Here is a 17,307-nt window from a genome sequence, read left to right as displayed (position 1 = left end):
ATAATATCATATTACAGGAGTCTTAAGAACTGATAGCTTTCTCTGTTTACAAAACAGCTGCAGATGCATTTTTCATGTGGAGAAGATTCTTACCTTAATAAAATGTTATTAAATTAGTTATACAAATTACAGATTTAGTTTTTGAGCTATTTTATGGTACATACATTGCATGTATATATTTTACATATTGTCTTGCAAAAAAAGATTGGGATACTAAGAAATTGTTACTCTATTTTAGAATAATATCCAGACTAAGTTGAAGCACTTCAGCTCTCTACCTAGACTGCTCTATATTTGTAAATACACAAAATGGGAAAAAGCCCACACATTTGGCTATTTGCAAGAGCATAGCAATAATGGAGATGGTACTGTTTACATTACCTGGAGAAAAAAAAAAAAAAACAAACAAAACACCCAAGAAACTGTGTAAATTTTAAATTTATAGTGAGAAAATTTAATTTGCATCTGCACAGGAGGAAATTTATAAAGAATAAAGGCACTGTAAACTTCTTGTTACAAATCTCAAGTTGTGAATGAAGTGGATTATAAGAATCTTACTGCTCAGTCTTCCACAGTAATTTATATGTAAAATTACTGGTGAAAGATACATCAATCTGAGTGAACTAATCATGTGAAAGACATTGCATCCACACCTTATAATAAACCTGGCTTGTAGAGATTCCTTCGTAACGGCAAATCCGTTTTTATTTTGGATGGAGTTCTTCTCAACTAAATTTAGCTGATTAAACTTAAAGAGAAAGTCAAAGTTTTTTCTTGTCTAATGGGAAGAATCACCTTTAGAAGACAACTCAGAAAATTCTAAAAATTTAAATTTTTAGATGCATTTAAAATAGGGATGGTGATTCATTGCTTATAGGTCTGACCCTCCTTGGTTATAGAAGTCATGGGCAGCTAGCATATGTCAGAGGTGTAATCTGAACATTTTTAAATCCTTCATGGGGAATCCAGATCAAAGTGTGGGGCTAAAGGATGGAGCAAATGCCCACGGGTGTTCTGGGTCTCCCCAGTCATCATGAAGGGGGCATGGAGCTGATACCTTATATTTGGAAAACATAAAGCTGTACAGAGGGAATCCTAGAGGAGGAGTAGAGTTAGATATTTAAATCAAAAATCTTACCACAAGCAAAGCATAGTAGAATGCTGTTGTATTGTTTCCAGAGAGGGAATAAGTAAGAGTTTTAAATGTCAGTATGTATTATCTGGTGTTGAAAAAAAATATTATCTGTGTCTATCTTTACAAATATTTGCATATAATGTAAATAATAAAAAATATAAATAGATAAATTTACCATGTAAAAACATTATTGATCTGAATATTAAAACAGAGCATGGGTGAATGATAAATTAATTGTCCTGTTAGTGACAGAATGTGTAGATCCAAAGCAGAATATTTTTCTTGTATAGGAGTACAGGATATTGCTGTTGAGTTTGAGGGTTGTGTACAGGATATGGCTACTGAGTACAGAATAGAGCATCTGAGGCTACTGCCTGAAGGTCAGTCTCTGTAGGACAAGAATCTGCTTTACAGAAACAGATTAGGTTAATAATGAGTGTAATAGACTGCTAATTGAAATCCTACTAGTCTGCAAACATTAAAAAATAGACCTATTTTTAAACAATGTCATTCTGATTTTCTAGGACTGCTATCATTTCCTCCCCCGCCCCCCTATAAGTATTAAGGGTAAAAGCAATTTTGTGTTTTTAATGCATGTTAACATTATAACCAAAACATTTGATATTATTTAGGTATTAAGGTCAGAGTTACTTACCTTAGTCATTCTACCCTAATAAAATGATGGAAAATAACAACCTTTACAACACACATCCAAATCTGTGCCTGTGACACACAAAAACCTCTTCAAAATAAGATTATTGAGGCAACAAAGATAGCCTCAAGAAATTAGACTGTGTTAGTGTTGCCTATGTAAATTTATCAGGGCCTTTTGGGCATAGACATGTTTAGCCCTGTTTTTGATGGCAGCTGGAGCTCTTTGTGTCCCTGTCCCACAGCAGGGGCAGTGCTGGTGCATTTGTGGTTGCTGTCTGTCACACCAGCGCAGGGCACACGTCGTGGTCGCCTGGGCACCGCCCTGCCCGTGCTGGCTCTGGTGCCAACTGCAGAAGGGCTACTTGTGTTTCTCAGGCTGGCCCCTTAATTTGAATTTACTTTGTGGACAGCTAGTAATCTGGCATTGGTAGTGCTGTCCCTGCTGGACATCTTCCAGCTCCTGTGATCAGGAGAGCGCACACTCGCCCTCCCCATGGTGGGAATAGGCTGCAGCTCTGACATTTGCCTTGGGTACTTTGGCACAATTCCCAGGCACAAGCTGTTTCTTTGCTGTTTATCACAGAAATGTCACCTTTCAAACAGATATCAGAGACATGCAGGTCAGAGCTGACTCTGCAGTAGCTTAAACACTACCTCTCCCAAAATTTTATCCTTGGGGGATGTGCTTATGTCTAAACTGTTAAATCACTAAATAAAAGAGGACTAGGGATTAAGCCAGGCAACAGCCTGGCTCACATTCATATTGTTTAAAGCTAGTTTCCTCTGTAGGAGATTAGTCATGTTTCTAGAGAGCTGCTTGGAGTGGTCCAAAGGAGAGTCAGGGGGAGAGCTAACAGTTAAGCAGTGTGGATTATAAGGGATACTTAAGCTTGCTCCATTGCACCCTCCTACTCAGTAAGACAGATTTAGCCTCTGGCTTTGAGGTTTAAAGGGTTTCATGATGTCAAAAAAAAACCGGATAAGACATTTGTTCAACTGCTGACTGAATCTCTGCAAGAGTAACTCCTGTACCAGCAAGGATTTCTTCCAAGATAAATTGGGAATATTCCACATAAATAAAAACAACTTATAGATGTCCTCAGGTCTACCTCATGTTTCTTAGCAAATTATATGCATCCTGTGTCATTTTCAAATGTGTGAAATTGTCATTCTGTAGGTATATTCTCCGTTATACACATTTGGTTTATCTGGATTATACCCCTCTGATTAGTCAGTTCATCGAAACACAACATTTATTTCAGATTGTAAAAGGGACCCTGCTCCTTGCTTAAATTCAGATTATATATCCTCTTATTATAGGAACTAATTTGCTCATCATTACCAAAACAGATTAGTAATTTCACTCAACTATGACCTGTAGATTGTTTTTTTTTTCTTTAAGAGCATGTGGCACTCAAAACAAAACAAAACAAAAAACCCACGTCTGTTGCTAGAATTTGCTTCAGTGTAGATGGATTATAAACTCATTGTGGGAAATGATACTTAATCTCATGAAGTTTGGCCATTGCCACAGGAGTTCCTTTGAATGCATTTTCTGAACTTCTGCAACCACACTCCACAAATGCTTTCAGTCAGAAGTGCCTAAAGAAGGGGGTGCTTGCTTAGTGTTTCAAAAAGAATAGATTATAGTCACACAGGGAATAAATATTTTCCTTGTCAAGTAGTTGGAGACTTTAATTTATGGTTATAAAATCCTCTAGAACATGTTTTATCCAGACATATCTCACTCTTTAGTCTTTTTGTTCATGTTTGGAATTTGTGATTGTACTCAGGTAGAAGAGCTGCATTTCTCTTCAGATCAAATTACATTCAGTTTCCTCAAACACAGAGCTCACTTTGGGATTTCTGCTTGTGATATCTTTTTTTTTTCACTCTCAATATGTTCACAAGATTTCTATAGATGATTCAAATGCTAATTGTGGGCAGAGAACATAAGGAATCCTATTGCAGCTATAAGAAAAGAGTTTGAATTTCATATACAGACTAGGAAAAATCTCAATCTACAAAATTACTATAAAATTCTCAGTGTTTACATGTGTGTTTTTAAACATGTGTGTGAGGTGTGCGTAGTCTACACTATATGCTTGGTTATTGCAGGATCTCTCTGATCAATATAAATTTTATTTTCCTTAAAATACCATTTATAGTGACTTTCTTATATGAGAGGCAAGTATGAAAAAAATGTCTAACAAGGCTTTTCAGGCACAAACTTTGAGAAGTGGAAGATTTCTGATCTCTTTAATAAAAATATAAAACTTGTAGGACCATAACTTACAAGCATCTTTTATCACAAGATCACATAATATTTTCCCTGATTTATTTCATTTTTCTCTGTCTAAATTTCTGGTGGATTGAAAAATAGAAATGTAAGTTATCAGTCTTCAAGTAAAGACTGGTGCAGTTTTTACATCAGCTGTAGAAAACCTTTTACATGACCTTTGTCACTTGCTTTAACAGCTGAAAACAGCATTAGGCTTCCCTTTTTTTGCTGGAACTGTTCCAGAGGTTAAAGAGGCATCCTCTTAGACCATATAGGTTAAACTTGCTGATTGCAGAAAGGTAGTGGTGACACTTGGGGAGCTTGGGTTCCATTCCAGGCTCTGTGCCTGACAGACGCAGTATTTACGGTTCATTCCTCCCACACATAGCCTGGTTTGTCCCATTGCCTCCAGTCTGTTCCATTCTTGTCCTTGTTCTATTGCCTTATTGTCCGATTCATTTGCCTGGCTTCATGCCCTTTCCTTACACGTTTTATCTGAATCCTGATTCCTTGCACAGTCAGCTTCTGCCCCTCCTCCATTCCCCAGTTCTCACCCAAGCTTTCATTTTTTTTCTCCTTTGACTTCATGCCAACCTTCCTGCCCTTCTGTCCCACTTGCTTACAGTCCTAATCTCCCTTGTTCAATCTCAGGGTTTTTTTCCTCACATGTCACTTTCTTCTTTCATTTTTCTGATTAGTCTCTCTCTACCTAGATCCTGGCTCCTTGCCACATTTCTCTTCTTCCCTTTCACTTCATTTGTTTCATGCTGTTAGTTCCAGATTCCAGCTTTTTATCTATGCCTTCTCCCATTCCCCACACTCCCCCTCAATGCTTTCTACCCTGCTGCTACTCTTATTCCCACAACCTACTTTTCCTGATCTGTTCCACTTTGCTGACCACAGTTGGTTATGGTCCCCTTTTCTCTGCACTCAAATAGAAAATAAAAAAAATATTTCTAATCTATCTTGTAGTAAGAATGGAGACCTGTAATGAGTTTCAGACATAATTTCCTGTATATAGAGCAGTACTGTGGATCAGATTTGCAATTGCAGAGGAAATGCTATTTAGCCTCTGAACACTTGCTCTTTTTCAGGGCTTTACCTATGAAATTTTGTCTGTAAGGGACACAGTTATTTAAGGCATACTATTATGTAATGGAGATCAAATACATGATCTTGGAAGCTCAGTTCACAGGAACTCTAATGGCTTAATAGCTACCTTACTTCTCAGTGTTGGGAGTCTCTGTCTTGGAATCTGTTTCACTCCCCAGGAGTAAGGTTCCTAACCTACATTTTTCTTTTTTATGTCCTGGATGCCTGGTAAAGTGCCTATTATCACCCCATTTAATTAGTTAAATAGTCTCCAGTGTTATTCTAAGGAGTTATATTGCTCCATGACTTATCTGATCTTATTTATTCGATCTATGGAATATATGGCTAGCATTAAACTACAGCACTTCTGTCACAGAAGCTTAGTAATTGTAATAATAACAGTACTAATAAAAATGGAAACTACTTCTCTGATTTTTTATTTTTTTATTGCAAATCTTTTGAACATCCAACTGTACATTTAAATAGAGCAGCTGTTACTGGTTCTGTTAACATGTAGGCCTGAAGTGGACTGTACTAGCAAAAGGGGGCTCCCTGATTTATCCATTATAATAAAAAACCAAACTGTCTTACAAGCATTGGGTAGCTGATTTTTTCAAAGTCATGAAACCTGGATAAGTTTTGATGGTTTTCCAAGCAGACAATAACAACAAAATATTCTCAGCCTATGGAATTCATCTCCTACCTAATAAAAATATTCAAATCATACAAACACAGGAGCTCACAAGGATAAGTAAAATATTTTTCCACACCTGACTACCAGAAGTCCAGAAGTGCTTCATTTTTAGTTGCTTTATTTTTCTGTCTAATTTATTAAAAAAAAAAAAAAATCTTAAGCAGTCACAGGCAGAAGTCCTAGCAAACTGCCTAACAAAAATCACACAGGTAAACATGCACTTTTCAACCCAGTAAGTTAAATTTTACTCGCATGAGCAATAGAAAATTAGTTTTTAAGAGTGCAGAGATAGGTAATCTTACTCAGTGGTGAAGACTGCAGATTACAGTGGTGTAACCACTGACATTTCTTGTGTTCTGTCTAGAGGTTTTGCTGTGATTTGTGAACATACACCTTAGATATATTTGGTGATTTTACTGTATTTCACACAATAGCGTGAGGTTGATGGTCAAAAATAATACTGATTGATTTAAGATTGTTGTTCCACTAGTTTCTTATTGTACATCTTTGCCTCACTGTGGATGAGCACATGATGGGGACCATATCCAGCAAAAATGATGGGGATCATATCTAGTGGTAAACTGAGAAGTCAGCAGGTAGAACAAAATTGCCAGAAGAAGGTGGTGAGGGCTTAGCCTGAGAGAACTGAGGAGTGGATATGAAGAAGTGCCTGGGGAATAAAAAATGGAGAAGGAGGTTAGGAACCAAAAGTTTGATGGTAAAGCAGGTCCCTTAGAGATTACAGAATATGTCCAATGTTGAAACTGACAGAGAGGAGTGGAGAAGTGGAGAGAAATTGTAGTGGTGGTAGGGAAAAAAATGAGAGACTGAAGGAATTTACTGTTGGGGGTTCATGCAAATTGGATAATGCATATTCATTGCTGTGCAAAACAGCACATGAGGACATTTGCATAAAACCTCCAGCTTTCTGAATTTAGGACTTAAGCAGGTATCCCTCTGATGATAAAGAAAAGAGAATAAATGATCTGAGTTAGTGGCTCTGGGACTGGGACTTGGATAATAAGAGCTGAAAGCTCAGGCAGAGCCAGCAGTTTATCCTTTGCAGGTGCTCATAGACATCTAATGTCCTGTTCATGGCTTCAGAGGAAAATATCTGAGCAGACAAGAGAGGAAGGAAGGCACTTTTCAGGAATACTGCTTCTGCTCTACAGCTAATTAATTACCAGTGAAAAATAGCATGGTTTGAGAGCAGTTTGGAGATGTCTTGGCAGCCTCAAGTGCATGGGGGGAGATTCTTGAGGAATCTCTGTTATTCCTTCATGCCTCATATTTCCTACTCTGTCACTTCAATTACTTCTCTGCAGCAAGAGGCCTTGCAGTCTTGCCAACAATGGTGCTCCTGAGCCTTTATTTTATGAAACTCAGCTGTTGGGTTTTTTTTTCAGATAGCATTTAAGGCGTGGTAAAACTTAGCCTCTCTTTCAGTACCGGGCAATTGTATTTGGAGGCTTTATAATGTATGTATTGCAGTAAATTTATTTATGCTGCCTTATGTCACAGAATCACAGAAGGGATAAGATTGGAAGGGACCACAATGGGTCATATGGTTCAACCCCACTGCTCAAGATGGATCATCCCAGAGCACAGGGCACAGGATTATGTCCAGACAGTTCTTTAATTAATATCTCCAATGAGGGAGACTCCACAGCCTCTGTGGGTGATTGCTTCCAGTGCATGGTCATCTGCATTTAAAGAAGTTATTCCTCATGTTCAGGTGAAACTTCTTTTGAATCATTTTCTGCCCATTACCTCTTGTCCTGTTGCTCAGAACCATGGAGCAGAGCCTGGCTCCATCCTCTTGACACCCTCCCTTCAGATACTAACAGAGATTGATGTGGTCCCCTCCCAGTCATCATCTTCAGACTGAACAGGCCCAACTCTTTCAATCCATCTGTGCAAGGGAGAAGCCACAGTACCCTTTTGGCCTGTCACTAGGCACCACTGAAAAGAGCTTGTCTCTGTCATCTTTATACCCTCCCTTCAGCTATTTACCCACACGGATGAGATTCCCCTAAACCTTTGTTTCTCCAGGTTGGATAATTCCAGCTCTCCCAGCTTTTCCTCATATGTTAGGTGCTCCAGTCTCTTAATTATCTTAGTACTCTTTTGCTAGACTCTTCCATGTCTCTTTTGTATTGAAAAGTTCAGAAATGGGCACAGCACTGCAGGTGTGACCTCATCTGTGCTGAGTAGTAACGAAGTTCACCATAGGTCAAGTATGGGCAGCACTCTTCCCAATTGCTGTTCAAGGAACCATTTGCTTTCTGCCCAGCCAAAGCACATTGCTCACTCACTCACCTGCAGGAAGGTATTTACCAGAACCCCCAGGTCCTTTTCTGCAAAGCTCCTTTCCAGTTGGGTAGCCCTCAGCATGTACTGGCGCCTGGGGCTGTTCTTTTGCACTTGGCCATGATGAGCTTCATGAGGTTCTTGTCTGCCCATTTCTCCAGCCTGCTGAGGTCCCTCAGGATCGAGCACAACCCTCTCACATATCAGTCACTCCTCACATTTAATGCCAACAGACAACTTTGCCCCACCAACCAGATCTTTAATGGGGATGTGAAACAGGCCCCATGACTGTTCCCTGGGGTGCAGTGCTGGTTACTGGCCTCCACCCAGTCTGCTGCCACTCATCAGCAGCCTCTGGCCCAGCCATCAGGCCACTTTTGAGTCCATCTGAGTGGTGGAATAGCCCATCACCTGTTTCTCTTCGGCAAGCATCACGTCAGAGCAGGCTGTGAATGGATGTTCACAATCCAGCTTCACCAATATTTTCAAGGCTTCCTCATTAGTATAAGGTGCAGCCTAAAAGAAGTACAAGAATAGGTATCTTAAAATGTATTAGTGATGGCCAAAGTCACAGCCCAATGTGCAGTGGGAACTGGAGCCAGAATGGTGCATGACTGGGAGTCCATAAATCGTGGAAAATCTCTGAAATCCTTTGAAAGTGAGGGCAAGGATCTTCTGGCTTGGCAAGAAAAGAAGAAGCCAGGGAACCTAAAATGTGGGACTTTCAAATTAAAGCATGAGACAGGAAAATATTCTTTGCAGTAGCATTCTCAACAGTCACAAGATAAGATATCCAGTAAGAGATGTCACAGACAGATAGAAATATTGCAATTTGAGCAGAATACCAGGAAAAGACAGGCAGCCATGATTTATGAATACAGAAAAGGTAGCTAATTTTGTATTTTGGGAAGAGGATATTCAGAGATAAGATCTGAAAGGAGAAAATTAAGGTCGGACATGTTTCCTGGTGTTCTTTCTAAAGGTACTGAATAAATAGTTAAGGCTATTTTCATTCATAGGTTCTACAATAATTCATTAGGTATTATGTTATTTCTTGACCTAGTCATATGTATTTTATTTGTAACTCTGCATTTGAAATACTTCTGCTTAGTAGTAATTTGCTGTAATTATTCTACAAATATTTCTTCTGTTAGACACAGTTCTGAAGATATGTATTTTTACATTACAATCTAAATTGTATTTTAAAATACAAATTAAAACATTGTTCCTTCTAAAACATTAGTGAATGACTTAAATTCCAACACAAGAGAGTTGTGTATCCAAAAGCAGGTTATTGAAATTGTCTGTGACCCAAATACCTTATTCTTGGTGACATGCATCAAGGAATCTCAGCAGGAGATATTTCATTGGCAGCAGGAAGCACTGATATTGGAGCATAGTATTTCTTGTGATATAAATCCAAATCTTTGATAACTCAAAAAGCTGTGTATTGTTACTAAAGTGAAAATGCATTCAAAGCCTCCTTTCTCTAATACAATTACTACCACTTTTCAGAGATTATTCAATAGCTCCATAACTAAGCATGTTCCTTTTTTTCCTAATAAAGAAAGACATATACATGTGTATATTTTTACATGAGTTGCAATTTCTCAGTGGAAAGCAGGGCTAATTGGATTTGGAAATAAACCTGTTATGGCTTCCCCACTTCTTGGAATTTGCTGAATTTTCTGCTGTAACTGCAAGAAAAGAAAGCCAGCATTAAAAATCTGAGGAGAGCAAGATCTTTTTATTTTGTAGAAATTTGCAACAATATTTTTCTGTTTTTTTTTTGATTTGAAGCTTGGGGTTTTCTTTGCATTTAATGAATTCCTCATTATCATGGTATTTTCTAGTAATTTTCCCCCTGTACACTGAATCCAAATTGTTAAATTTTTTTTATTGCAATGATTTCTTTCCTATTTATTTATTTATTTATTTATTGCATTTATGCCAAATGACTGTCCTTTCCTTTAGCTGACTTCCAGGTCTGGTCTCATTTATCTCCAGATATGTTCTTCTTCTCTGAAGAATCCTTCCTTTCCTTCGCAGCATTTTTCCCTCCTGTGCTCATCCTCGTCTCTCCTGTTGGTTACACTTGTATTATATATCCTATTTGCTCTAACATATATTCAAAAATGCATATTGTTCTGTCATTTAGTTGAGCTCTACATTCATATTCTAAAAGTATTTTTTGTTCCTTATGCAGCCTTTCACTCATTCCTGACCAGTTTATCAGGATAGACATTGCTACAGCCTTTGATGGGAAAGTATCTCTAGAGACATAGATACAGCCATAGGAGAGCTCACTAAAAACAGTTCCTTGCAGGAATTGAAAAATATGTTTTAGACTTTTTCCTTACATGATACTCTACCCTCCCCTACTATGCTATAATTTTTACCTTTACTAATAGATTAGATTATTTTGGTAAACATAAGATAAATGGGTCAATTTCTACTTCTGACTGAGAACAGATTTGCTTCTATGGTGGTGGCTGTGAGTCAGACCCCTTTATCAGCGCTGGCACACAGTTGTTGGATTAGTTAGGCACAAAGAAATATTTGTGATCTAAGTCTTAAAAGGTGGTGATGGGTGGTAGATTTTTTCCTTTGTAAATTTGCTTACACATGTGTGTGTGGAAGGTGATTTGGAGGTGGAGTTTTGCCAAGGATATCCTGAAATCATAAGAGAATTGAATTTTACTCTGGCTCTTGTGATTTATAGAAATATTTTTAGTAGCTGAAGAAGGTGAGGGTTGGGAGGTACTGGCTGTGGTTTATCATATGATTTCGGATAGTGGGGGAAGGAAGGAATAAGCTGAGTGACAGGCACCTGTCCTACTTCTCCCATTTCAAACACCTCTGGTTTTGCCCATTTTAGACCAATCTTGTGAAGCTGCTTTTGATGCACCAGGCAGACCCCAATCTTCTTAACTGCAATAATGAAAAGCCTTCAGGTAGGTGAAAATCCATGTACATAGTGTATGTATTAGCTATTGTGACACTGTTTTCTTTCCTTCCTGCTGTCTTAGCTGTAGTTCATTTAATGTGTAGAGTTATATACTCATACACGTGCGTACATTCTTGCACACATTGCTGAAAACTGCTGGTGATGGTAATACAGGATATCATATCAAATGACAGCATGTCCTTCCACTTGTTTCATCCCCTGTTTATTTTTAGCTATGTTTCTTACTTGAGAGTTCTTCTGTGCCTTGGTTGTAGCTGCATTTACACATTTTTGGTGACTTCTCACTGAGTTCCTTTCTGTCTCAACTGCTTATAGTACATGGCCTCTTGAGTTGGAAATTCTACAGCTATTGTCTAAAAACAAGTTAAACCCCTAATTTTGAAGTATAGCTGCCATTGTTTACTGCAGAAGGCACCTTCTTAAACCAGACAGCAACAGGGAGCTGGAGCACTGTCTCTAAAGGCAATAGAATTGTAGACTCTGTTAGGTTGGAAGGGACTTCAGATCAACTGGTCTAACACAGAGATCAAAGCAGAGCTAATGTCAGTAGTGCTAGCTAGCAGTGTTGAAAAGAAGGAACATATGGTTGTTCAACATTCTGTGCCTAGGATAAAATGAAGATGGAACTCAGTAATGTAGATAATAGAAACTTTCTGTCAGCTTATGGGTGAAACTTCCCTTGCGTAATAAAGCAAAATATGTTATGCTTCAAGTGCTGTACTGCCTACAAATACAGGGAACTTCATGACACTTAACACTAGAAGTGTTGTTTGTGGTTAGATAGGGTTTTTATTTGTAAAAAAGGCTGTGAACTAAACTCAGATAATCTAACAATGCAGTCAGCTAACCATATTTAGTAGGTATTTAACACAGTTGAGTTAGCTGTCTTTCTGGTCTGCAAACAGAACTGTTTTCAGCACTTCTGTATGTATAAAACATATAAATCTAGTTTGTAGAAATGTAAAACATTTTAAAAGGATTTAAGTGTGTGTTTTCACAGCAATAAAGTGTTGAAAAGGGTTGTATTGTTTTTCCTGAAGTCCTGTAAATTATCGAATACTTCAATTTGCTACACAGCAAGAACAGTTTTGAGGTATTGCATACGACAACTTAATTCTGTACTGAATTTACTTTGCCTTTGTTTTCCCAGTAATTTCAAGTATTATTTTATGATTGATATCTGAGCAATTCCTTTCATGTTGTCTAGCCACGTGTTTAGTCTTAATCTGATCTAGAGATTTTAATTCAAAGGAGCTTTTCTGCACCATTTTCTTGTCTGATATCTTGGCATTCCAATGTCTTAGATGTTGCAGCTTCTGATTTTATTGAGGAAATGCTTCTGAAGGCTGAAATTGTTTGGGAGCAAAAAATGAAAGACCCTTTAGCTGCTTCTACTCTGTCTCAAGAAGAGCCATATGAAGAAATCATCCATGATTTGCCCACAATTTCCAATAAACTGTAAGTAAGTGCTGGTGGTGTTACAGAGCAATTCCCTGCAGTCAGATTATCCTTTGAAAAATATCTGTTAGTCTGTGAATCCTAGCTGTGTGTTCTTGGAGATATTTAAATCCCATCTGGACATGGTCCTGGGTAACTGTCTTTACCTGTCCCTGCCTGGGCAGGATGAATGGATCAGGTGCCCTCTAAGAAGTCCCTTGCACCCCCAGCCATTCTGTGATTGTGTGATTTGATGGATCAAGTAACTCCTTTTTGAAATCTCCTAAATAATCGTTTGCATTTCTGTCTCTCATATCTTTTTGTCAACCTTGGGTTTATAATTATAGATTATTAATAATAAAATATATTGTTATAATTGCCAGCAGAAATTACCTGGGTTTGCCTTAGCAGAATTATTAGAAGTTAATACGGTAAACTTGAACATCCTTTGTTAAGGTAGATGGGTGTAGTGTAAGTAAAACTATCATTGCCTATGAGAGAAGCAAGAAAAAATCCTGAAAAGAGAAAAATCAATGTGATTGCAGATGAAATTATAATGGTCAAAATTATATTTACAAATTTATATTTAGTTGTGAATTTTTAAAATTCAAGTGGAATCAAGTAGCATTTAACGGTGATGACTTAAAACTCAATATTGAAGAGTCAATTTGTGCTTTAAATTGTAAATTTTGATACTTTTGTATTTCCTTGTGAATTTATAATATTAATATGATATTTACTATTAATATTAATATGATATTTAATATTTTTTTAAAGATTGCCATGGTAAGTGAAAAGCAATGTACAATAGGTATGAAGCACAACAGTCTGTTTTATGGCAGTACAAGACATACTGGTATTTCAAATTCTGATTTCCAGATACTGTGATCCAGGGAATTTTAAAAGTTACAAGCAGTGTTTTTGTACAGTGAGCAGTTGCCATATATTCAAAGTATATATTTGTTAGTTGCATAATTTTGCAAAATACTGACAATAATTTTTCTGTAGTAATCACCAAAGAGTGTGTGAAGAAAACAATAACCCCTTACAGAGAAACTGGTAAGGCATATATGCTTCCATTTCATAGTAGTTATGGCTGGCAGAATGTGTTTGGATATATTAAAATTTGGAAGAGGTGAGCAACTGTCATGAAATGATCAATCTGTTAAATTCATAACTCCATGGGATATACTGGTATTTAGTAAAGATTGAATATTTCATGGATGGTAAACACAGTGTGTTGTTTCTCTTCATGATTTGTATTCATTAATACATGTAGCTGGGTATATGATACTAATGTTTATGAAATTACTAATTTTTTATGCTTGGTAACTCCTTACAAAATAAGCAGTCCTCTAGTCTGACCCGCTGTTTCAATAACATAAATCATACTCCTCAAATTTATGTGGCCTTCAACTATCTTTTAAATGGAAAATTTTAATTTTGAGGCATGAAACGAAGCCTTTAGATTCTGAAGTGTAAAACTTTCATTTTTAATTAGTGATATATTGTAATACTAGACGTAGATGGTAGATCACACTTGTACCTATGTAATGATGCCTAGCAAAAATTATTCATAGAGGTTTTGGAGACTTTGAGAACTTAGTCACCATTCTTGTATTTAGATGATGCATTTCAAAGTGTTTTATATTCTAGAAGTTTATACTGTGGTGTACACATTGTACTGAATACTGGTTTTAATGATAACAGTCATTAACCTCTGGAAGACGTGACCTGCACATATTTTAAGTGGTCTGAAAATATTTTTTCTCTACTCTTTCCTTCCTATAATGCATAGATTAAGACAGCTAATTTTTGAGAGTTTTCCATATAGTGACTCTTTATATGACTGTAATGCATCCTGCCATGTGTAAAAGCCTTCACTGGAAGTTTTGAAAAAGCAAAGCCCACTGAAGAGAAAACCATAGAAAATTGATATATGTGTGGAATTGGATGAGTTTAACGTCTATTGCCAACGTATCTGAGTGTGGGACTGCATCTAGTTAGTGGTGCTTGCATGAGAATACAGCATCAGGTGAAGCCAAAGTCCTGTTCAGCTCTGTGCACTGACTTTGGCAGTGTTCCTTTGCCCATAGCCAGGGGGCCATTATTAGGATACAGTACGCTTGAAGTAATGCTACTTCAGCACGTTCTTAAGACTTTTAGCAGTCTTTGGTTTAGTGATTTCCATAGACAGAGCTTTGCAGTACCCACTTCTCAGTTCTGCTAGCAGTGCAGTGAAGTATCAGCTGGCCAACCAGCTATTCTGAGATGGGAGCATTCTTGGAAGGCAAAATTATGGATGTATTTTGCCCATGTGTGTCCCAGCTATCACTATTGAATATGGAAAACTGTTGGTAAGCTATACCACACAGAGTTCCATGTTATTTATAAATCTCCTAACCTTAATTTATAGTGGCTGAAAATCAGATGTCATCTCAAAATTAGCTATCTCAGCTCTACAGTATCATGCTTATAATTGTGAAACCCAAAGCCTCTGCAGAGAGGTGTTATTCCAAATGATAGTAGACATATTCTTAAGATATAGTGAATTATCCTCCAGAGTGGCTCCATGCTTCCTGTTAGAGAGGCAGCCTAGATGCCTGGTTTCAAAAAAAACTTTTTTTTTTCCCCATTGGCTAATGTTGAAAACAAAGTTTCATCCTTCATGCTCTGTAGAGAGATGTGTACTATGCTAGTTTGAAGATAAATATCTATGCTGTTCTTGTGTACCAAACCAATTTTTTAGTGCTGAGGAGGAGTGCACAATAATAATCCATATATACCTTTGCTTTATTATATATTGCATCCATTCTTCATCAACTCTCTAGATGTAAAAAAGTAATCTGAGGTGGAAAGTTTTACAATAGTTCCTAGTAACTCTATGTTGTCGCCATATTACTTTGTGGCCATTTCTCAGAAGAAAGTATTCAAAAGCAGACTCAAAAATGATGAACAAACAATTATAAATGGCAGGTACTCTGTCAGCAAATCTAGTTTTGCTGGTTGAAATTTAAATTACAGCATTGATTTCTGGAAGAACACTGTGAAGAGATGAATTCAAAGACAGGAGAGGAAGCAGAATTTAGTAGTCAGTATATTTGAAATATATTGTTACGAAGCAAACCTGGCTTTCTGCATTGCACTCAATCTCATCAGTGAGGTGTGGGTGGGACAGGGCAGGGTTGCAGTTATTTCTCTTTGTCACTCCTCTCATCTTGCTATTTTCTTGTGCTTTACACAGGGCCTCCAAAAGCTGCAGCACCTTTGAGGCCATACCTGCTCCAGCATAGTTCGTTGGTCATAATTGACGAAGTAAATTATCTGAAGGACAGAATTTTAGTAATGTCATGAAGTTATTTAAAGGTTGACCATTGCATCAAACCGCAGGTCTATGCTAGAAAGTTTTGCCAGTCTTAATTCTAATGGTACAGTCAAAAGAAAATTTGTTACTCCACTGGCAAAAATACCAGCACAGAATACATTAATTGACACAACCTACCAGTTCAGAACAGTAAATTTGCCATATCTGTTTAAAAGTGACTTTAGGCTGACGCTATGGTCACAATGATCACTGTACTTCTGCACTTGTACATCTGCCTGTAGAGCTCAGATAGTGCGCTCATCGAGGTAGTGATAAATACTAAAATATTAAGGACTTACTCTCAAAGTAATGCTAACTTAATCACATTGTATATTTTCTGCTGCATGTTTAAGTAAATATTAATTATAGTAATGATGTGTTTCAAAATCAGCACAAGAATGTGAAATAAAATTGAAATAGATGTGTTCAAGACAGCAAAACAGAAAAGAGATTCAATTTTTCTTACATTTCAGTTCTTCTTTTCTATGTAACCATTTATGTAGCACTTACCTTTTAATTATTTTAGTGTTTTCAAACACTCTTCTAATGTTTAATCTATTCTGAAGGTTCTTTTATGTAACTTTAAGAAGTTTTTTAGACTGAAATTTCAGAGAATATGCACTCCACAGGTGTCAGCTGGCTTAGAAATTGAAGCATCTCAGAATTGCCTGTGGAAGATTACAGAAATTTTCTCCAACAAAAGCTGTAAGCTTTTTGGGCCATGACAATATTACTGCAGATTCTGCCTTGATATAATTCTCTTATCAAATTAGAAGGTGGCCAAGTGCTTCCAATATTGATGATAAAACTTCCAGTTATTTGATTGTGAACTCTTATGTTTCTAATCACTGATATGTCTTATTCTAATTGCCAAGTTCTGCTCTGCAATTCAAGCTGAAAAAAAAAATGAGGATAGGTTGTCTGTCCATGTGACATTTGGCAAATTTGTCACAAAATTATCGATAGTGAATCTAAGCAGTAAATATAAATTTTTATTTTCACCAATGTTGCTCTGGATATTTTGCATTTAAATGTCTGAAGCAAAACATCTTGAGGCAAAAAATAATTTATGTTTCATTATAAAATGTCTAAACTAATTCTTTCAATATTTGCAGACTGACAGTTTCATGAAAACTTTTGTTTGCCTATTTTTTATTCCGTGGGAATTGACTTTATCTTGTTTTTCAATGAATTCTGTCTAGAAGGTGTTTTATACTTAATTTTTAAAATTATGTGTGCATTTCAGTTCTGTTTCCAAGAGCAGCTCTTATCCCAAGTTGCCATCAATGTTAGCTATGAGTATTCATTTCAGTTAACTGTATAATCATGGTTTTTTTTTTATAATCAGTGATTAAACTCAAGTAAATTAGAG

The 17,307-nt window shown here is 37.0% G+C and overlaps 1 protein-coding gene across 1 annotated transcript in view; it reads left to right on the top strand.

Annotated features, from left to right (window-relative positions):
• MYO16 (myosin XVI) overlaps positions 1 to 17,307 on the top strand; it is a 275,699-nt gene that overhangs the window by 91,880 nt on the left and 166,512 nt on the right. Inside the window, exons 8-9 of the mRNA XM_041472384.1 lie at positions 11,045 to 11,120; positions 12,439 to 12,592. Of these exons, the coding sequence (XP_041328318.1) occupies positions 11,045 to 11,120; positions 12,439 to 12,592 (230 nt within the window). The remainder of the gene's footprint in view (positions 1 to 11,044; positions 11,121 to 12,438; positions 12,593 to 17,307) is intronic.

The sequence above is a fragment of the Pyrgilauda ruficollis genome, unplaced genomic scaffold (genome assembly GCF_017590135.1).
Source record: "Pyrgilauda ruficollis isolate IOZ18807 unplaced genomic scaffold, ASM1759013v1 scaffold29, whole genome shotgun sequence".
In the NCBI taxonomy this organism is placed as follows: Eukaryota; Metazoa; Chordata; class Aves; order Passeriformes; family Passeridae; genus Pyrgilauda; species Pyrgilauda ruficollis.
The sequence above is the reverse complement of the archived record's forward strand: the minus strand, read 5'-3'. Positions and strand labels throughout refer to the sequence as shown.